At 39.2% G+C, this 23,498-nt stretch overlaps 1 protein-coding gene across 2 annotated transcripts in view; it reads right to left on the bottom strand.

Annotated features, from left to right (window-relative positions):
* NBAS (NBAS subunit of NRZ tethering complex) overlaps window positions 1-23,498 on the bottom strand; it is a 477,499-nt gene that overhangs the window by 248,451 nt on the left and 205,550 nt on the right. For both annotated transcript variants that reach the window (XM_075201412.1, XM_075201413.1), the window contains exons 30-32: window positions 19,616-19,845; window positions 13,139-13,251; window positions 2,707-2,820 (exon numbers count right to left, since the gene is read on the bottom strand). In XM_075201412.1, coding sequence (XP_075057513.1) covers window positions 2,707-2,820; window positions 13,139-13,251; window positions 19,616-19,845 — 457 coding nt within the window. The remainder of the gene's footprint in view (window positions 1-2,706; window positions 2,821-13,138; window positions 13,252-19,615; window positions 19,846-23,498) is intronic.

The following is a 23,498-nucleotide window of genomic DNA, read 5'->3' as shown; positions in this document are numbered from 1 at the left end:
GTCTGTTGGTTCTCTACATTTTGCAGAAGGTTTGTATGAAATAAAGTAGCATGTTGTTTTGTCTAGATTTTGCATGTATCAATGTTGTGAGGTGTGCGATATACATGAACACAGTGGACACTATAAATATACATATTTTAATGAAGCAGAAAATGACGTAACTGCACAATCGCCATTATCTGCCCATCTTAAAACTCATTTATCCTCAGCACAGTAACAGAAACACAAATATAATCTAGGTCTCATGAAAGCAAACAACTGCCCGGCTCATGTTTGCCAGCCTCTCCCAGTAACGGCCTCTAAGTATAGAGGCAATCACTGGTGTATTTCAGCATGAAGGGTATTTTACAGCTTCAGAACGTAGCAGAGCTGCCATCTTTACTGCAAAAGTTACCAAGAAATGAGCAGCTTCCAGAAGTTGGCTACAAGTAAACATTCGCACTTATTGCGCCCACAGCAACAACATTCCACTAGAAGAGAATGAATCAATAGCTTAGTATATCCTCTGGCACCGGGAGCGTAACACCATAGAAAGAAATTAGTTACAGCCGAGTTGCAGCTAAAAGATAGTGAATTTATCTAAGAGCTCTACGGGCAGTCATTACTAGCACGCACTGGTGCAATAAGCCAGACAATGCTCCCCGTCAGGCCTGTGTGTGAACTGTGTGAAATACAAATGCAAGGCTAGGCCAGAAATACTCTCTCTCCTCTTCTAACACAAAGCATCACTCTTTATATAACCTTTTGGTTTGTTTATCATTTTCACAAAAGCATGCATTTAATGCTATGCTAGGCACAGATTGCTTTTTAGCATTTCCTTGCCAATAGACCTTTATCATTTAATTATATTTAATCATCTCTGGCAAGTGTGTAAGCATCGTGACTGTGCAGATGGCGTATTCAGCCAATGAGCCACATAGTTGTAGTCTCTACATACGTAACACAAAGGGCCTGCTTCAGACACGAAGTGAAAGTCGCCCTGCGTGCCTATGGACAAAGATACGCCTGCACGCTTGCATTTACACTGCTGTACTTTGAGTTGCATCTTAAGATATGTGCAACCTTAAAGCTAGCACACACAGGCATGCAGAGCAAACCCGCAACAATCATCATAAAGTAGAACAGACTTGCACCCAGTTTATGCAGAATATTTACATTTGTAGCAAACGTCTTTCAAGATCTGTTACACAAGGTGCACACGAGGGGGTAAATATATCCAGCTGAGAGTTTTCCGGCGGGTTTGAAAAACCAATCAGAATCTAGTTATCATTTATTTAGTGCATTCTACAATGTGATAGCTAGAATCTAATTGGTTGCTATAGGCAGGCAACAGCTCCACTTTTCAAACCCGCCGGCAAACTCTCAGTTTGATACATTGACCCCCAGGTCTTACGAGAAGACTAGAACAATGTTTAATCGCCACAGATTAATAGGAACATTGTTGCTACTCAGATGCATCCCTTGATTTCAACCAATGGGCACTTTCAGCAGGATGTAACTCCTTGCCACATGGCTAGGGAAGGCCTGTAATTGGTCACTTGTATTTATCAGGAGATATGCATTGAGAGCAACCTCTTGTTTTCAAATGGTACCACATCACAATCCAAATCTGTGGGATGAGACGGACACAGAGGTCTATCAGCAGCTAATAAGCTACAACTATGGGCCATCATGGAGACAACATGGGCCAGTTTCTACGGTGCTGCACTTCCAACACTATGATGACTGCATTCCGGTATTCATGTATCACTCACACTGTAAATAGTTTGTCTTTATACTTTATTCTGCTGACTGAAGGACTACACTATGTTCTGGTTTTTGTTTTACGCTATAATAACCGAATGCCTTGACAATTTTAGGCTGTTCCGAGGGCAAAGGGGGAACCAACTTGCTAGTAAAGTGTATAAGCGCTGAGTTCCTGGGGATAATACGTGTAGCTGCATAATGCACCAATACTGCTTTATTCTTTTACAATAGTAAAATAAAGATAATTATAAATAGGATATAAATTGTCCATTTCCTTTGTAGAGGTTTGTAACAGTGTTAGCTTAGGTTATATGACAAAATATACAACTATATTGATATAACAAAAACAAGCAATGTACATAAAAGATGGGCAAGTGTATTCTACTGTGCTGTGCATAACTATTAAAATGTTCTTTTACATTCCGAATTCCACTTGTGCATAATAGACATTGGGATGGCATATCTTACATGAAGACTGCTTATAGCAGAGCTATAGGCATCCTGTGGCTCTCCAGCTACTGGGGAAACTAAAAGTCCCAGCATGCTTCACCAGCCAGTGAAATATCTTACTGGAGAGAGGAACGGAAAACTATTGCTTATAATAGCTATTTGCAACCTCTGAACCTTCAGCATTGTGTGACAACAACAAATCCCAGCATCCTCTGTGGTTGGCAATGCATGCTGGGCCTTAGCTCCATAAGTCAACGGGAGAAAGCAGACACCTAAAATATGAACAACAGTTCTTGTCCAAGTATAAAAATATACAATATGAACGACAGATGTGTGTGTATGAATTGCTGACCAGACAGCAGTACGGACTGGCTGGTATATTAACTTTCCTTCTATTATAGCGGATCGTTACTATCGATCTTCTGAAACTTTTTGAAGCCCCACACGCAGATAATTAGCCTGTGAACTCTCCAGTAATACGCGTCCCGCCAAATGATTAGATCGACTTACCTGCAACTCTCAGCAGATGTGCCAGAGCTAGCAGTTTTGCTGACTGCTTGTAGCTGATCTGGGACTGAGAAATACACTTCTTGATGAGGCTGAGGCGGTTGGAACATAAACGCACTGTGAGGACAAAGAATAAGGCACAAATTAGACACAGTACCACCAGGAACAAACTAACTATTAATGACAGTTCTCAGTGACAAATGTACGGTTTACAACTTTCAAAACAAACAAAATGCACAGCAAGTATAGAATAAATTAATGAAAATATAAAGGGAAATCAGCAAATGTGTTTTATTCATTCCCCCACCTCCCACCTGGATTGAGGAGATGGCTTACAAAACTTTGTTATTAATTTGTCTGATGCCTTCTGGTTACATCAAGGATTTACTAGTGTTTCAACACAGGTGATTGTCTGCAGGAGAATCCAAATTACCTTATTACAAAAGAATTGGGGAAAAAAAAATACTAGTACTTTCATAGGCCTCCTCCCTTGACTCTTTTATTATAATATACCATTACCAGGCTGAAAGACCCTTTAACACAAAGCTGTCAGATTGCACTCCAATATCTGAACACAGCTTACCCTTAGTGACTCAGAGAAGAAGTTAATTGGAAATACTGCATTTCAGACATAAGGCGGCACAAAATATCATTTGCAAATGATCAAATGAGGATCGACATTTAAAATACAAATGGCCAAAGATACTCTTTAAGGCACTACAACACTTCTATTAAATTGCCCATCATTCTTAGGTACCTGCCAGTCTACCACTTCAGTTACATCCATATGTATTCTAGAGGTCTGCAGGTATGCAAAGAATTAATGGAGTTTGCTTTTGGTAAGGAGCAATGCTAGCTAAAGCTGACTCTCTGTCACAGGGCTGCCTAAGGAAAGTGCACAAAGGTCAGAATGAATAAAGTTAAAGGTACAACGGAATGTTGCGAATAACCCTGACAGGCACGGCAATCTCAATGTGCTCCAACTGCTCATCTTCAGAGAGACTAGCTCCTATAACTTACTTTCTCTTTAATTATTTAGCTGTGTCTATTTTTTAGTTGTATTTGAGACGGCAGGATACTATTTACAAAAGAATTGCATTTATGTGCTATGAGTGTCTCAGTCCTAAGAAGGAATTCATGCAAACACGCTTAGGCACAATAAAGTAAACAGTCATTCCGTCTTCCTAGTCCACGCTCTCTAGATCGCTCTGCATACAGGGGGTCCACACGCAATTGACTCAAAGCGCTGCCAGCAATAGAGACGATGAGTAAACATTTCAATCAATATCTTCTGCCAGAGAGCTGCCAACTGTCTCCAATACCCACCGTCCTGGACAGGATCACACAAGCACCTGACTGCAGCTCACAAGATGCCCAGAGAGCCACGCTAAGCAGTTCTGCTGGCTGTAAATCCAGCACATACTAAGCTTCTGGGCAATAGCTCCTCAGATTTCCAAACAATGGGAATCACAGAGCAGAAGTGTAGACATTTATCACAATTGGAATACACACAGTACCGGAGCAGATGTTCCAGACAGACAATAATGGAGAAGGGGATACAGATGCTTAACACAGAGCTGTGCGCTCAGAATGGAGATAAGGAAAGCAACATTAAGCAGCTGAGTGTAGTGTGCGGCTCTAATAAGTAATCAGTATGCAAAACTGTAATGTTCTACAGAACAAAAGGCAGAGGAGGAAGTTACCCAAGGTAACCGAGTTATACTGTAACAACTTGCAAGTACTTATCACTTCTCAATAAACTCCCATGGCTTCTCCAGCCTCACACATTTCTCTTCAGCACAGATTAAGATGGCAGCCTGAGAAATAAAGTATATTTATTCGGCTATTTCTGCCGCGCGTTTATAGCATTAGTTATAAGGTAGCACAACTCTGCCTAAAAAGCTTTTCTAAGCTGGCTGTATGGAGATATAAAAATGTCTGCATATGTTTAATGGTCAAACTGTCTGGAATGTGTTAGAGAAATTAATGTGTTTCTGTGTATTCTAGAATGTTCAGGTTTCCACCTATTACAGTTATGGTAAAAGCATATGGGAACATTATGTAGCTGCTGGTGTTGATCATATGGCTGCATTTTTTCTAGCTGATTTTTAAAAGTAATTTTAATAGATGTATATCTTCTTATTAGATGTATATCTTCTTACATCTACGGCATTTATATTTCAGTGCTTTAAAAAAAAAAAAAAAAAAAAAAACAGCATGCACTGACATCAAGACATGAAAACTGTACTGCAGCTAATTCTGTGCCCCTTACCCCCGATGCATGATTACGGGTGCCAAGAGATGAAATATGCAATAAGTGGGTAAGTCTTTTGCTGGGAAGCCTTAAAAAGCACCAAATACCAAAGATCAATTTGCAATTGTCAAGGGGGCACAGCAGAGGAGTAAAGATAACAAACACTCTTTAAAACTAGCAAAAATACCAGTTGAATAAAGTTTAAAAAAGAGGGGGGAAGTTAGGAGGTATAGTTACATGACAAACCTATGGTGAGTAATGGTAAGCCTGCTTACCTTGTCTCACCAATTAAGCAGGACCCTAGCCATGTGTAATAGTGTGTTATGAGGTATATGTAGTGCATGGTATATTAGATGGTTTACAAGGATATCTCCGCGTCCTGCTTGTTTCATTGCTTTGCAATATTGCTCACGGAGCCAAAGCTCACTGCATACGCCCACAAAGCAGTTTACAGGTTCAGCTTCAGTTTAATAAACAAGTAGCAGGGAAGGCTGCAGAGGCAGCCATATCTAGAACCAAATTCAAAATGCAGAGCCAGCTGCCAAGTCTCATGTGCAGAGCCGCATGTGCTGCCAAGTCTCATGTGCAGAGCCGCATGTGCTGCCAAGTCTCATGTGCAGAGCCGCATGTGCTACAAAGTCTCATGTGCAGAGCCACCATCATCATCATTTATTTATATAGTGCCAGCAAATTCCGTAGAGCTTTACAAATGGAAACCAGCATTAATAAAACAATACTGGGTAAGATATACAGACAGAGATGTAAGAGGGCCCTGCTCGCAAGCTTACAATCTATGCGGCAAGCTTTCAATCTATGGGGCAAGCTTACAATCTATGAGCCATATATAATGCCAAGTCTCATGTGCAGAGCCAGATTTGGTACCAAGTTTAATATACTGAGCCATAGCTGATGCCAGGCAATGCACGTTTTGTGCATAAGTCCAAATGCACATGTAATATTCTACTGCGTATCAGTTATTATTTATGTGTGTTTTATGTATAATACAGTTGTAGCTTTCTAAAATATAATGTTCTGCACTAGTTACTGTGTGATGTATAAACAGTCTAGTATGATATATATGTATGTGTGGAGTATATATAGTATACTATTATGTGTCAGCTAATGTACAGTGTTTATAGTACAATATTGTGCAGCAGTGCGTTGTATGTATGGTATAATATTATTTATCTGTGATGACTACATGTGGTGCAATGAAACCCCACTCTCTGCCTTATTGGCACACAGTGCGAAGGGATAGCACCGATCATGGGTAGGAATGAGTACAGGGAGGGCAGCCTGGCAATTAGGGAACACATGGTTTGAGAGACGGAGTCTACTGGTTTGTAAGTGGATATAATGGTTAAGGGAAATACTTATCAATCTTTGCCACCTTTGGAAAAACCTCCAACCAGGAGTGACGATAGGAACGTGATCTTTTACATGTAGTCTGCTTATATTAGTTAGAGAAGGATGACATAATGTACTTTGCAACTACATATACCTGTAATATATACAGGTAATACATTAATGTTTCAGACTTGGGTCTTTCTGGATAGGGAAAATTTCATAATTTGTAGCACCATGACTAAAATATAGTAAATTACATTAAAATACTACCCCCCCCCCCCCCCCCGTTACCTGTCTCATTACATGCTTTATCAGTGTCACTTAATGACCTCTATTAATCTTCTTTCCGATTTGAAACTTTATGGACAGTGGGTTTCTGGTTACAGATTCTATAAGTGCCATATACACTTAATAGACTTTATTGTACTTTGTGCAGAGAAAACAAACTTGTTATATATAACAAAATCACCAGACAGCAACAATACTTTGATTTTTTCCCATGTCCATTTTTTTTTGTGAAAATGGATTTCCAGGTAAGACATTTCCATACCTAGTATATACATATACAATAGTCTATATGATAAATCAACAGATTTTAAAAAAAACAAAACAATGCTATGGACAGATTTGTGTATTCAGAATAATAGTTAAATGACTAAGTAATAAGAACATCAAGAAAGGGCCTACAATTCCCAGCAGTGTGCGCTAGTCACAGAAATATACCTCTTCTCACAATATAATCACTGCTTCTTCATTTCTACTGTGCAATGCAGCAACCTCTGTAAACTGATCAGCAATTTATCAGAACAAGTCACAAACCAATCAGTCTGTAAATGCAGCACTGCTGTCTGGTTCCTGAGAGCTCTCCAAGGTGCTGAAGTCCTTTTACAATGCAGACATAAGGAACAGATGCACTGCTATCTTGTGGCAGTTTACCTCTACTTCAAAGGAGAACTTTATTTCTCAATGCAAAGCCCCCTAATGGGAACACTACAGCCCCCATGGATAAGACACGGATAATGGTTCTGCTACATAATCCAATTAAGTAGCTTACATCATGTATTAAAAGTTTAGTTCTAAAAGGAGCGTCTGACTATAATGAGCAGAGCAGGCAAAACGTATCGCCTCTATATTCAAGACACATGTCCCAAAAAATGATCTACTCCTGTGTCGCTCCTCTCTAAGGACATGCACCTCCTTAATACATAAAACGCTCCATCTGTGAGGCACTTAGCAGAGTATAAAGTACAGCAGTGATGGAAAGACATAGATCAGGTAGATGTAGCACATTAAGAGAGAGGGACTGAGATGGAGATGGATGGTATAAATCAAGGGGGGAGGATAGGGCAGAATAAGTTTATTAAAGAGAGATTTTGTAAAATCACACTAAATATATATATATATATATATATATATATATATATATATATATATATATATATATATATATATACATATATACACACACACACATACATGTACACATACATACATCCCTCTATATAACATCACCTTAAACACAGACAAAAACGGGTGAGTTAGCAAAGGTGCACTACAATGCACTATGCACTACAATGCACTATGCACTACGCACTACAATATAACTAGTACACTAAAAATGGTTATTTATTTCCAGATTTTTCCTTCCTTATTATGCACTCAGGTAATGAAAAGAGTAAAGTGAGCTCTGCAGTAGATCTAGGTGCACGATGTGAGGTCTCTGATTTTGTGTTTGGGATCCAGTGACTGCCACAGATGCAATACATTCCATTGTAAGCTGCCAGAACAGGGGCACACAGACACTTGGGGGTATATTTACTAAACTGTGGGTTTGAAAAAGTGGAGATGTTGCCTATAACAACCAATCAGATTCTAGCTGTCATTTTGTAGAATGTACTACATAAATGATAACTAGAATCTGATTGGTTGCTGTAGGCAACATCTCCACTTTTTCAAACCTGAAGTTTAATAGATATACCCCTTAGAGCCACAGAAAATTTTATTTCTTGATGAGCAGTCCATTTCACATGGGGGAGGTGACACGTTCCTGCGTTACCACCTTCAAATACCTCTACTGCTTCCCCATTCTGTGGAATGTCATTTGTCACTGTATTTGTATATTGCTAGTTTGTGGAATGATGATAAATCCATTCTGTGTGCAGTGTGGTGTGGCTGGGGTAGGAGAAGGAACATGTGCATCAATTTTCATAAAAACTCTCATAGAGGGCGAACCTTTGTAATGTATAGTTATTGTCAGTTTTTATTGTATTTTTGCTTTCTTTTTTATACCATGGACAGATATTCTGTAGCATGGATGGATGCCTAGTTTTGCAGGCTAACGTTAGAAAGGAGCCTTGCGAGTACGTCTTTGTCTGACAATGTGATTTTTTTATTTTTTTTTTATTTATTTTTAAACAAAAAGAACTCTTGCTGGAAGATATGACTGTAATGAAAATTATTTAAAAGAAAGAACAAATATAAAATTATACAAACAGAGAGAAGTCAATCCAAGACCGGCTCTGACGTCTAGCTACGCTTTCCAAACGCACCGGTGAATAGGGCGAGCACGGACCACTGCAGGGTCATTGTTTGACAGCGGACATAACAATTCTCCTTCATTTGAAAGTAGGAGCTTATGGAAACACGCCTAAAAAGTTGTCATAAGGCTATAGATTAATATTGCCGCAGCGTAGACCCTGGTTAATAACAGAATCCCTCATTGTTAGGGAACGTTTAATTCAATTTACAACGTACAATATTAGGAACAAAATTGACTTTGTGGTAGATTACAAATCTCATTTATGTTTAATTAATGCATAAAATGCGTAAAGCAGAGAAAGTATTTTCTTTTTTAGTACTTGTATAAAATGAAACTCTGTTTCTATTAACAATATCGCTTTTTTAGCAGAGAGAAATAAACCAAATGTATAAATAACAGATTTGAACACATGAATTAATCTCCTAGGAAGCAGTAACTGCTGCTGACTGGTTATGTTTAACTGAACACATCTACCAATGACAGGTTCCAGCCTGGAAACCATCCATCGTCAGACACACAAAACAGGAAATCACAACCATCATCTAACAAAATAGCTGTAAGATGTGTAACCGGACAAGCATTTTAAATAATAATTTTATTCATTAATAAAATAAAGTTATTTATTTTAGAGAAATAAACCTTTACCAGAGAAGAGGCCAAACAGTCGATTGTAATCTACCAGTAGGTTGCGGACAGTTTTTTGGCCAAGGCTGCGGCTTGATGACTGTGCCCTCCGCTCCTGCAGGCAGCCACACTGTGGGGAGATCTGTTTGATCATTTCTCTGTAAGGTAGGCTCACTTTGTTTTGATTGGATACATTTGCATGTCGGGGGCTTTTTCCCTACAGATCCCTATGTGCCCCAGTGTAAACCAGCTGCACTGTTCTCTGCCCATCCAATGAAACCAGATGCTTAAGTACAACAATAGATTACAAGTAGAAGATTGGAACTGATGTGATTTGTTTTTAATAGCGCTGGACAAACAAGACTTCAGCAACTGATCAGCTACTTACATAATTATGCTTAGATGGTATAATCAATGCATCGGCTTCCAGTCAATAATGTCCTGTATCAGTATCACCATCCGATTTCCATTATTTAGTCTGTTTTTGTGAACTGTCTATAGCCATGTGCAAAGCAGATCGGGGCTGTGACATCAATAAGACTGCCAATGTGAGGGAGATGGGATAACCTAAAAATAGAATCTAGAGTTCTATTCCTTGTCTGGTGAATGAGGAGAGAATTATTCTCCAGGAACCATCCTGCTGTTCTTCTGATGTAAAGGATCACTGGCGAGGCTTCAGAATGCTCTTTCATGTTGAGGCGTGGGAATGCAGGCCCATAGCTACAGCCTCTACCAGTCCCAGGTGTACTGCACTCCTACCACAGCCTGGCTACTCTACCTAATGCCACCAAGCAGCATTTCTCAGCACACACAGAATGACTACACCACTCCCAAGTCTGGGCATATCCGAACCTTCGACAACTGCTAAGAAATACCAATTATGTTATGTCTCTAACCCAATAAAGCAATCGCCTGCCTTGTTTAGATTGTTTTGTATTTAGATTAGAATAAATCTAAAAGGAATCAAAAAATTAATGACTTATCCCAGCTAGTTCCAGTTGACTAAAAAAAAACAACCAAAAAACAAATATTTGCAATGGTTAAAAAAAGTTACTATGCAAAACTCCATTGTCCATGCACTGGGCTGGGTATATGTAGCAAGAACACAAACTGTCCACTCTTCCTGTACTTGGTGGTGACATTTAACAATATCTATATGACGGTTTGTGTCAGTATAGTGGAAACACTGTAACCAGGATCTTGCTGATAACTGAAGATAAAGTATAATTCTGCTACATGACAGCAACTGATGTACTGGAGCTTAGACCTGTAAGTGAGGGGTAATTCAGTGCTCTCTGAAGCAGATGATCATATTACCCAGCTTATAAGCCCCTACTGACAGACAGAAGTACACTTAATAACCCCTGAATGTTTTCGTCTATATCATAATTGCTGTTAAATGAAGTGGGATTGATCAGACTGCTTCTCACATTCAAAATGACACATTCTGAGCACAAGTTTCTTCTAGATTTGTTTTTACATGACTTAAATAACAGCGGGAATAGACAGTCGCTCGCCAAGGTTGGCTCAGAACATCTGTGTACAGTTGTATTTCAGAAATTCCAAGTAAGTTTTCAAAACCTGGTGTTTGTGTGGTTGTAGCTCCCATTCAGCTACCCCCGGACTACCTTAGGGTGTCAGAGTAGGGGGTGAAGAGGTTGTTAGTGTTTGTATCAAGCAGACCGACAGGACAAACTCTGAATACTTCAGATCTGCCTGGTGACGGCTCCAACCTCTTACCGTCCTGTAAGAGATGGATACGGAAGATTCTCTAAGACAGCAAATGTAACACGTTTATTTATTCATACACTCTCTTCTCACATGTCTGTTGCTGACATTAGTCCCATCATTATTTTAAGTCAAATAAAATTCTTAGAGCATCGCACGTTCAGCTGTAATGGACGCACTCATGTGGAAGCACTGCCTATTGTAACAACGACTTCTGCTCTGACATAAACAAACATTGTTACACGCGATAATGGCTTTCCCCGGCTCCTGGACCAAAGCTACTGAACTACATTTAGGAAGAACTGTTTTTTCCCACACTGCCACCCCCCCTCCCCCCTCATTAAATAGTTTACCAGTGCTCCTCACAGTGACTGTAGGAAGAAACGCTTAGTAATCATGTCAGAGGGAATGGTGCAGTCACAGAACAGCATCTATATTATACCTAGTTTTACATTCATAGTGTTTGGAACCTTTTGGGTAAATGGTTTATAGATCAGAGATTCCCATTTCTATATACTTTTTTTTTTTTTTTTTTAAAGTACAAAGGCCCTAATTTACCTCTACCTAGTTAGTTTGTAGAAAGTACAATAACTTAGAAGAAATTAAACAAAAAAAAAAAAAAAAAAAGACATTATTACCATCACTGTAAGACCCTGCAGTGCATACGGTTTCAGTATCAGAATGATAATAACCTTCTATATATAACTGCATGACTGTAGTAATATGCTGATACACAGCCCTTTAGATCTCTAGCAGGTGAAAGCAGAGCACTAATACAATGTGTGCAGCACAGGGGATGATTGCTGTAGCAGGCATGGAATGTAATGCAATACAGCATCTGCCCGCAGAACTCCCTTCAGCCAAACTAATCATTTCTCAACGTCTAGACTATTATACACACACAAGATCCCTTCTCCCGCTCTCTGTGCTGCACTTTGAAGCATATTAATAGAGAAAATTCAAGTTCGCTCAGATTAAAAAAAAAAGGAGAAGCTTCTGGTCCTTGGACGGGGTCCGTCAGGAAAGCTTACAGATGTTTCCATGTCACTAAGGTACAGATTTCAAAACAGAACATGTTACAGGAGAAGTTACCTCTAGGCTAAACGAGAACCTTCTATTAATGGAGGGGATTTACAGACAGACAATACATACTGTGGAAAAGTGCCCAGGTTCATAGTGTGCCCAGTATTTCCTTAGGAGAAATACTTCAAATACAGAAATTTAAAATAATGCTGTAACTAAAAGATCGCTGGAGAATATAATATAACACATTATACCCATGGAGATCTCTGATCCACCAGGGGGCACTCTTCTGAAGGAGTCTATGATTAATGCAATCAAACCCCTATTTTAGTAGTACATGATTTAATAATGTGAAAGCTCCCAAATACATCACATACTATATATAGAGCTGGAGATATACACTCACATAGCTCACATAAGGCTAAATTGGAATTTTATTCTACAGTTAACATTTTAATTAGTTAAAGAGATTATATCTATCCATGAAAACTGCACGACGTATAGACATTTTACATACAGGACAGATTGTTTAACACAGTAAACAAGTTGATTAATTTAAAGGACAGAGTTTTACCTTTTTTAACACTTTCCTGGAATTACATCAAATTTTTGTGGTCACTTGAGAATCTTAAAACAGGTTAGCAAAACAGCAATAGATAAATTATGGTTATAAATCACACGGACTGCACAAGACGGGACACTAGGGGGCACACTGACTATAAGATGTACAGTAGTTTCCATCCCATGTTGTCCTTATATAACAAGTAGTATTAAACTATTGCTCTATATGAACATACAATGACTTATAATTGTATTCTTAGTACTTAATTTTGTACTTAAATTCTGTGTATCAGTTTTTGGTAACACAGATCAAATTGACCGTAGCAGTAAATATATAAACCTAATTAGCTGTCATTTACCTTGTAATGGAAGAATCTTGACTCCGAACTCTTCCAGATAACCCAGGGAACGTATTAAATCCAGTTCCTCCTGCACGGAATCGGGACAGTCAGTAATCAGCTGTAAGCAGCTCCTGCAAAAGAACAAGCAGCATAAATAATTCAGGCATTTTATGGAGTAATGATTAACCATTAGCCACAGAGGTCATCTACAACGCTAAATATCACTTAATCTATCCACTTCAGTCTCAGACAGGCTACAGCAACCCACTAAACCGGTGATCATTTACGTCTCATATAGAAGTTACCTGATCACATGAATGTCCATGGTCAAATCAAGCCACAAACTGGTCAATGTTATCAGACTAAGAGGTCTCAATACAGACACAAATGTGCAAATATAATTGTAATAGAAGAGGACAGTATTCTGTGTATCTCTTTTTTTATATATATATATATATATATATATATATATATATATATATATATATATATAGTGCCCACACAATGCCTTGATTTTGTCTTTTTCCAGAAGACTATATGTTTTTAAATAAATACCCTTTGCCTGTTACATCCCTGCCACAGCATAAATCTGCCCAATGTGGCAAAACAATTGTGTTTTATTTCACCGACATAGCAAGAAAGTGAGCTAAAGGCAAATGCTTGCATTTTGTTAAACACTACCAATGAATACTCTGTGGTCCTTTGGTACAATACACATTTCCAAAACAAGGGGTAAAAAAAGCAGTAGTCTACAAATATACTTTAATAATAAATTCTGCACTTAAAAATGATGCTTTTGGCTATTTTGCATGGTTTTGAATGAAAGGCATAAAATGTGTAGGAACTATACAGGTAGCCCAACAAGACATATTTGAAATTAAACAACCTACAGCATCAAATAATGGTGTCTCTGCGCTTACTGAATCCGCAGAGAGGAAGATCTGGCCATTATACCCCTCCTCTCTGGACTTAACGCTTTCTGCAGTGACAGGCGTCACTGTCTAGTGATCACCAGACAATAACTACTAATGGAGAACCCCATAAGAAAGAAGGGTCTCCCCTCTTTTAAATAAAGGTGACCCTGTTTCTATACCTGCCAGGATTGGGAGATCTGGGCATTACAAATCCCCACCCCCCCAACCTGGGCTCTTTAATTGAAATAACAAAAGTAATAAGCCATGAACTGTGCTCCTACCAATTGCTGCTGTTATACTCTGAAGGCAATACCCAAAATCCCCTAACATACAATAAACTAAAGAAATAGAGTTGCAAGCACTAATGGTTGTTAACACACAGATGTAGTAATCATTTCACTTATTATCTGTCTAGTAATCATTACCGCTGGATTTATTTACACAAACACAGAGTCAACTGCAGTAGTCGAACAAAATGACTATGAAAAAGGAGCGCTTAATGACATCATTAATGACACTGTATGGACGCCATTAAGCCCCACCCCCTTCCCAGCAGCAGGAAATAGCTGTGGGGGGCAGGTAAGTATAATCTTAACCTCTTTGAAGCCCCTGTGTGCTGCGGATGAGTCCTACTCATCCGTAGCACTGAAGGGGTTAAAATACAGAAAGACTGCACTCTCTAAATCTGTAATAACGGCCCTCTGAGTATTTTGTCATTCTGCAGCTTTGTGTCATCACCACCTAAAACTACATCTGTGACTTCAGAACGTCAAGAAAGAATCTGTCTGCAAGACTGATAAAGACACAGATAAAACGACTGTAATTAATGTTTTAGTTCACTTTCCAAAGTGTGCCAGCCTGCTGCTAAATTTGTCTCCTCTCCTCTCATTACCTTATGGTGGGACAAGAACTGTCAGCAGACTACAAGAAAAATAACTAAAAAGGACAGATATCCGCTATATACGCCAAGCATAATTAAGGTTAGAGGCATCCAATGAAAGCTGGATGCTATATAAAAATACCAGTCTAGTACTGTGTAAGGTTCACACAACAGGAGGAATTTGTTATTATGTCTCAAAACTTCTTCTGCTTCAGGAAATAGGGCTAGAAAGTAACAAAAGGATGCTTGGAACATTTAAAATCAAATTAAAGACAGGTTTGAAATAGAAGAACTTACTTAAATTGTTTCATGAAAGAAAATAACAAAATACTGCAGGATACAAGGCAAGAAATCAGAACATGGAGCACAGATCTTCAATCAGCTTTACTCTATCTACCGGGTCTCAAGATTTAAATCTCAAGACTCCAGTAAAATGATATATTTAAACGTAACTATTGGAGTGATACCCACTGCTATGAATATTGAACTGCTGATACTAAGAGTTATTGTCCCTATGCAGGACAGGATATCAGCTCAGCCCAGTGACCATGATGAATGTGCTAGTACTCAGGGGAGATGGCGAGAGTACGATCAAGGTCATCGTAACTGATAATGATTCTGAATTCTGCTTCAGAGACTGTGACATTACCACCAGGGCCACTCCAGTCCACGACATTAGCCTACATGTATAATGCATTAACGCATTTCACTTGTGTAAAGAACGCTTACAGATTCTCCATAAAGGAATGTAGGTTGATTTTATCCTTGACAATGGAGGACAAAACGGAAAATCAATTGTTATCAACACCCTGTCAGGAGCAATTACATCAAGTAGAAAAGGAGGCCTCAGAAGACAGGAACAGACTGCTTCTCTATAAAAGCTTATTTTTCAGGAGAATAATATTATATATCCCGGGAATGCAAGTTTGCAACAGAAGAGTAGGTCTGAGACAGATTCGTGTTCTGAAAGATGTAACTTTCAACACGAATGTTCTATTACATATTCTGTAACTCAATCTAATTTCACATCTTCCCGATTTCAGAGCCGGCAGTGATCAAGAGCATGAAATAGGGCCATGCGTACGACTAGGGCAGCAGTTTCTGCACTCGTTCATGTCCTTAATGTGGCATGACTCAATCTGCTGGAATGTATGAGATTCAAAATGCACCTTACAATTATACAAGTAACTAATGTAACATATTAAAGTGGGACAGACCCATATGCTTGAGCCCATAGGTAATATTTTCCCTCTACCATGATATCAGCTTTTTCCACTCAAGCACCAACCTTTACAGCTTCAGTTCGGACACTGGTGTCTAGTTCAGTACTAGCTGCTAATTCCTAATTTCCAAACAAAATAGTACAAAGCCATGACTATACATCACTTAGAAGTAGTGGGATCTGGGCTGTCTGTACAACTAGTGACTCGAAGATGCCCTCAAACAATTTTTTGTGACAACAGTTTTTCAATAATATCTGGCATGCAATCAGATATTTTTTTCAGGTACACTTAAGTTATTGAAAGAAGAACATAGAAAAAGAAAGCAAGATAGAGAGAGGTATGGGACAGGGGAGCTGGGTGGTGGCAACAAGAGGAATAACTACAGTGGTCCATCAGTCTCAATTTCCTTTTTCTTCCCATAACGCTGCCTATCTCTCCTTGTTCTTCCCATAACGCTGCCCATCTCTCCTTGTTCTTCCTATAACGCTGCCCATCTCTCCTTGTTCTTTCCATAACGCTGCCCATCTCTCCTTGCTCTTCCCATAACGCTGCCCATCTCTCCTTGTTCTTCCCATAACGCTGCCCATCTCTCCTTGCTCTTACCATAACGCTGCCCATCTCTCCTTGTTCTTCCCATAACGCTGCCCATCTCTCCTTGTTCTTCCCATAACGCTGACCATCTCTCCTTGTTCTTCCCATAACGCTGACCATCTCTCCTTGTTCTTCCCATAACGCTGCCCATCTCTCCTTGCTCTTCCCATAACGCTGCCCATCTCTCCTTGCTCTTCCCATAACGCTGCCCATCTCTCCTTGCTCTTCCCATAACGCTGCCCATCTCTCTTTGTTCTTCCCATAACGCTGCCCATCTCTCCTTGATCTTCCCATAACGCTGCCCATCTCTCCTTGTTCTTCCCATAACGCTGCCCATCTCTCCTTGTTCTTCCCATAACGCTGCCCATCTCTCCTTGTTCTTCCCATAACGCTGCCCATCTCTCCTTGCTCTTTCCATAACGCTGCCCATCTCTCCTTGCTCTTTCCATAACGCTGCCCATCTCTCCTTGTTCTTCCCATACCGCTGCCCATCTCTCCTTGTTCTTCCCATAACGCTGCCCATCTCTCCTTGTTCTTTCCATAACGCTGCCCATCTCTCCTTGGTCTTCCCACTCTCAGCTACTTTCTATGATTCTTTTCCCTCTACACTTCAGGATTAATTTTTGCAAAACATGCTCTATGTGTTAACTCTAAATACTAAATAAAAGGCCTGTACTCTCAGTGACATGGGTATGTGATAACTTGGCCATGGACATTCCTGTCCCTACTGGCCATCCGGGGTTGACAGAATGAAAGAAGAAAGAACAGAGTACATACAGTATAACACCAATGTTAATGTAAATACTTGGACAGCAGTGACATAGTAGATTATATATTATATTATATATTCATTTTTAATCAGAGTCTGCCACCAGTGTGTAGGCTCCCTGAAGCCAAAGTCATAATACCTCCCAATACATCTAGCTGGAAGGCAGGGACAAGGGAATTATGTGACACTCCTCTATGTTTTTAGTCTTGCTTCAACTTTTTACCTCCTATAATTCAGACTTGAAGTACCAACTTTAAAAGGATAACTGGTAAAGTACTCTGAACAGCGCAACGGCAAAACAAGAGATAAAAGAAGACTGTCTATCTGCAAAAGATTAGCCTAAAAACCAGGATACTATTTAACGTAAGTAAACATGGTCGGATGTGAAACAAATGGAATCACCGGCAAGACACAAACAACTCACACTTGGCTTATTAAAACTTGGTCACTAGAATAAAACTTTTTTTTTTTAAACTGTGCTGTGTGAACTTCCATTTTTGCTGCGCTGAGCACTGGTAAATATTCCATTAAATCTCCTCAATGCCTCTATACACTATACGAGAAAGGAGAGAGCGAAAAGGAGTATTCTCTATGTATCCTCCTAAATTATTCAATTAGACGTGTCTGGAAGCTCTCTCTATGAGCCCAAAACTAATTTTAGACAGACTGGTACCAAGTCACCAAACACACGCTCATTTTATAATAGGATCTACAAAAATAAAGTCTAACGTCTGTAAGGTGCATATACAGGCTAAAGAACCAGTGAACGTCACTGCAGGGAACATTCTATTATCTTGTTAATAGATTAAATAAATCTGCTGCATTCTATTTATGATATATACAGATTGTACGGTAATGAGCATTAACCACATGGTGATCAAGGGCCAGAAATAACCGGGCCAAAAACAATACTCTAAAGGTTCCTAAACCTTTTAGGTCACTCTCTAGCTCTTAAATTGACATTTATGCAGAATACATAAAACAATAATAAAATACATTTATTCCTGTTTAGCACCCCCCGCCCCCAAAAAAACCAATAAACCGCTAATTCACTTTATAATGTAAACTCCTATTTAATTCCACTTATCAACATTGTACTGCAAATACGTGTGACAAAATCCCATGTGCAGATTTGGTAGGTCAATCTCTTTTTGTCTTGCCGACCATTCTACTGTGAGTGGCTGCCCGATGTCAGACCAGAATCTGATCTGTCCAGATTTGTAGCAACACAGCTCACAGGTCAGACAGACGTGCAAGAAGTTAGCGCTCAGGCAGATTTAACTCTGTTCTACAGACGTGACCTAAACTATCTTTGGCCTGACATGACTTAGGAAATAATCTGTATGTACATCTGTACATACCTGGGCTACATTAGATAAAGAAAGAAGAAAAGATGGTTTTATTTTATTGCTAATAAAGTGGACAATGATGGATGTTGAAGTTCACGTAAGGTTTATTTTAAAATCATGTGTGCACATTATTTATTTTTGTTTGTATATATGTAAACAAACAAAAAAACAGCTTGGCCTCTTCCCAGAGCTTGTCAGTGCATGATGAAAAGTGTCCGGGATCTAGAGACACCTCCGAGGGTCTCAGTATAGGGGTCAAAAAGAGAAAAACTAAGTAACACACAGACATGATTTTTAAATAGACTTCAATTAAATCAATTACACCCCAAAACCTTGTTCAACACTTTAATACATAAAATATTATTTTTATATTTCTTGATCTAATGAAGGTCAAAATGAAAAAAACAAAACGATGAACAATTGCTGCAAAATGTCTATAAGAGTGTAATGAAGAGCCGCTTCACCACCAGCCAATCCCAAGCTGTTCCTTACTCTACCTGCTTGTGATTTGCTGCTGGTTCCAAGGAGGAGCCCAATCATTTCACAGGAAGTCTGTCTTAGGGAAAGTTCCCACTCTAGAAGTCCCACTTATTAATTATTCTGCCCCCCCCCCCCCAGCCCATGGGGGTTGGGATGAGCGCCAGCACATTTCAGCATGGGGCTGTTAGCCAGTGGGAGGGAGGCATGTAGTTTTTGGTCACCCCACGCTCATGGACCCGCTAAATGTTGGCATGCTTTTGACACTTTAAGGGATAACGTTTAACTCTACCTTGCCAAATCCATGCAGTTATCAGTGAGGGTGGCGGAGGAATTGAAGTACTCTCTGCTGGCAGCCAGCACCAGTTCCACGCTCTTCTCGTAGTTCACCTTGTACTCTGGCATTCCTTTACTGCTGATGGTTATAGGAGGATCTATAGAGGCAGCACTACAATGCATCCTGTGCCCGGCGAGTTGGATTATCTCCTGGCGGCTGGAACACAGCAAACTCTCAGCAAATATCTGAAACACAGGAGGACGTCTGGAGTCAGCCAAAGTATAGACATGTAACACACAAACAATTTCATTCAGAGTTGAATATTTTAAAATATTATAATGTATCGACCATCGAGTAAAATTATTTGTATCCACAACAAATACATTCAATGTGCTCAATAACAAAAACGCACAAAATAAAATAAAACAATTAACAGTTAAAATAATATCATGTCTTAGAATCTCCCTGACGAGATGGTGCTAGTTCATAGATTGATACATTTGTTGGTTAAAGTTTTGGTTTCTGTTGGCTACTGGGTTCACCCCCTTGGTAAGTTCTGCTATTCCTAATTCAAGAAGCTCAACCTGGTTGTAAATTCATACCCGTACCCAGTCAGTGGCCTAAAGTGTACCCTGGAGGGTTAGAAATGAAAACGTAAAAAAGCAGAGCCAAAGACATAAAAAGAGGGAGTAAAGTGAGAGATGACTTACTTACTATATAATAAAGGCTGGATATCTGGTCACCAGCCAAAGGCTGTCTGCAGTGTTGGAAAGTGAAGTGTAATCAGGGATAGTATTAACAGGGCACCAGACAAGAGAAAGCCTTGCCCTTTAAATCACTGTGCTGGTTAGTGAGCTCTTGGGACTCCCAAGTCGGTCTGTCAGTTGGAGAATTAGCCCAACATATTAAGACCGCAGTGGGCAACCAGAAACACTTCAGGAACTGTGGCCATTTAACGATCAAAAGGACAACATATTACTCTTAATCTCAGTGAAGAAATAAAACAATACATGTAATCAAATAAAGAGACATCTATCTGTAAGAACATACCAGCAGACATTGTACTCCAAGATAAACAAGTGTTACAAGCTGTAACAATGAAATCTGACAATAAAGCAGGAAGAAGTTGTGGGCAGCAGGTGAAGGCTCTGAAAGGCCACATGTGGTCCTAATGACGTCTGCTGCCCATCACTGTCCTAAAGGTTACTTTCTGTGTGAGTAAAGTGGATACAACAGTTCTACTAGGGAACCCAACCACCTGTACAGCTTTAATGCTGAATTACCACTTAGGAAGATCATTTCTGGATGGCCCTAGTTCCGCGCTCATCTATATCTCTCACAGTCCTGCTTCAAACTTTGGGGGGGCAGGGGTTGGGGGTGAGTGGAAGTATTAATCACAAGCTACAATCAAGAAGTTGTGAGACGTGATTGGTCATTCGACACCCACACCCGTAGCAAGCAGACGTGGTCTCTCTCGCTGCCCGACTTGTACTAGGACAATAAAGCTAGTTGTGGGTTGGTTGCTGTAAGCTCACTGCACATCTGCACTTTTGAGTAAATAGCCCCCAGTCCCCGCAATTATCGTATGAGCTATAGTGACTGACACCTATTTCTCCATAAAGCAAAGTCATTAAAGGAAGGGCCTCCATCAATACTGGTGGAAAAAAGATCTATACACACACATATGTGTGTATATATATCTATACACACACATATGTGTATATATATATATATATATATATATATATATATATATATATATATATATATATACACACATACACAAACACACACATATACATTATATACACACACATGCATACATACAGCATTGCTAGGTTGACTTATTTACCATAACAGTTAGTTTCTCTGGGTATTAGCGATGTGACAGAATATACTGAACCTGTATTATTTGAATCCTCAACACGTTTCGGGAAGTGCAGAATTAAACGACACAATGTTGAGTTATAGAGAGTGCCACATTATAATAGGAGCTCACACCCTGGGAGATGCCTACAATTTTACTGTTTTAATAGGTATAGAAGAAGCAAATCCCAAAACACAGATCGCACATAACACAACACACACTTCTACTAAGAACCATAGAGGGGTGGGGTAAATGTACTAATAGGGTAAAACTATGTAATTGAAAAAAAAATGCATTTCAAAACAGAAATAATGGTTTTTACTGCTGGGCAATGAGGTAGCACTAACGTTATAGAAAGAATGGAGCCAAGATGGAGACTGTGCTGAAATTCATTTTTCATTCAAAGACATCAGCGTTTAAACATGATATTATTTTTAACTCATCTGTGGGAAGATGGGACTTGTAATCATTGTACGAAGGATAGAGACATTGATGTATAGATGCTTCTACTGGAAATGCTGCTACTGCTTATATGGAACGTAGCCGTGGTTTACAAACACATTTAGCCATGTCAGATTGCATATGTATGTGTCCGCTCTGTTCTGTACAGTTTCACGTTGAATAATGAATGAGGGATGCTGGTGTCGCGGTGCCTTTGGGGTCTGTCCTTGGCCCAAGCTATCTGTGCTCTGCTGTTCATCTCTTGGCAAACTGATGAGCTTTTCTGGGTTTATAAGTCACAGCATACTGACGGCTTTACAGCTCTGTGCCCCCCACACTGGTGCTAAATACCAAACCCCAACTTCAATCCTTCAAATATTACATTAAAGGGATCAGACCCAAAACACATCACCAAACCATTTATCTGGAACCCACTGCACATTATTCTGCTAAGTATTAATCATGCTGCAGTGCTATTATTTTGTACAAATCACAGATTTCCTCTTTATTATACATATTATCAGTAAGCATTGCTTGATTACAGTACAGATATTACAAAACAGTACATTATTAGGGCTCGTCCCTGTGTTTAGACATGTTTCCTTTCTAATAACAAGTGTCATGTCAGATAAACATTTAGATATAGTTTTCTGGCTTTTTAGATGCTAAAAATATACAAAATAATAAGCCTTTATAGACGAGACCTTGATGAAAAGCTGAACAACAGGTTATAAAGTGGATTTCTGTTTGAGTTCAGGATGCAAAAGAAGTCCTAGAAGTTATCTTCTTCTGTCTGACTCCTTCTCCAGCTATAGTTCCTCTATGTCATTGATATGCAGCACTTTAGGGGCCCCCTGGTGTGGCCCTCTACCCTTCAAAAGGGCCGCACATTACCCATAATCTCAGTACCTTAAAACATCACATTTAATTAAAGAGACACCTATCTGTAATAACAAGTGTTACAAAGAAATCAGACTATAAAGTAGGAATGAGCTGGGTCACATGATACTATGCTTCTACTCCAACCAGATTCTGTGGTTTTTACATTTCTACAGTGTATAGTAATAATAATAATAAAAAATTAAAACAATGTTATTTGTTTTGTTTTATCAACTTTCCTTACTTTCTTGTATATATAAAAAATAAAATACATTTCTTCCCTCCATCACACTGTTTGTCCAGGTTTTGATTTCACATATGAAAACCTAATAATAAACTCATCAAGAATACTACATATGAAAGAAAGTAAATAGGACCGTACTTTGGGACATATAAAAGCCGTATATTTCCCATGTAGAGAAACCTCACATAAATCCACATGGAAAATGAATGAAATGCACATGTGAAACAGTTCTGTGAAATGTTTTACAGCATATACAATGTACATTAAATAGCAGAAACTGCATTACACATGGTAACCACACATGGAATTCCACATAAAAATAATACAAAGTGCGGTAAAAAATGTTCTTTATTTAAGGTCATGTAGGTGGGAACATTGCTGTTATACAAGGATTTATGAATTCATTAAGAACCAGTGACTGAGATATGAGGCACATTCTTTCCTAATAAATGCTTATACTTAAAACA

This window comes from Mixophyes fleayi, chromosome 3 (assembly GCF_038048845.1).
Source record: "Mixophyes fleayi isolate aMixFle1 chromosome 3, aMixFle1.hap1, whole genome shotgun sequence".
In the NCBI taxonomy this organism is placed as follows: domain Eukaryota; kingdom Metazoa; phylum Chordata; class Amphibia; order Anura; family Limnodynastidae; genus Mixophyes; species Mixophyes fleayi.
This window is presented reverse-complemented; position numbering and strand designations above follow the sequence as displayed.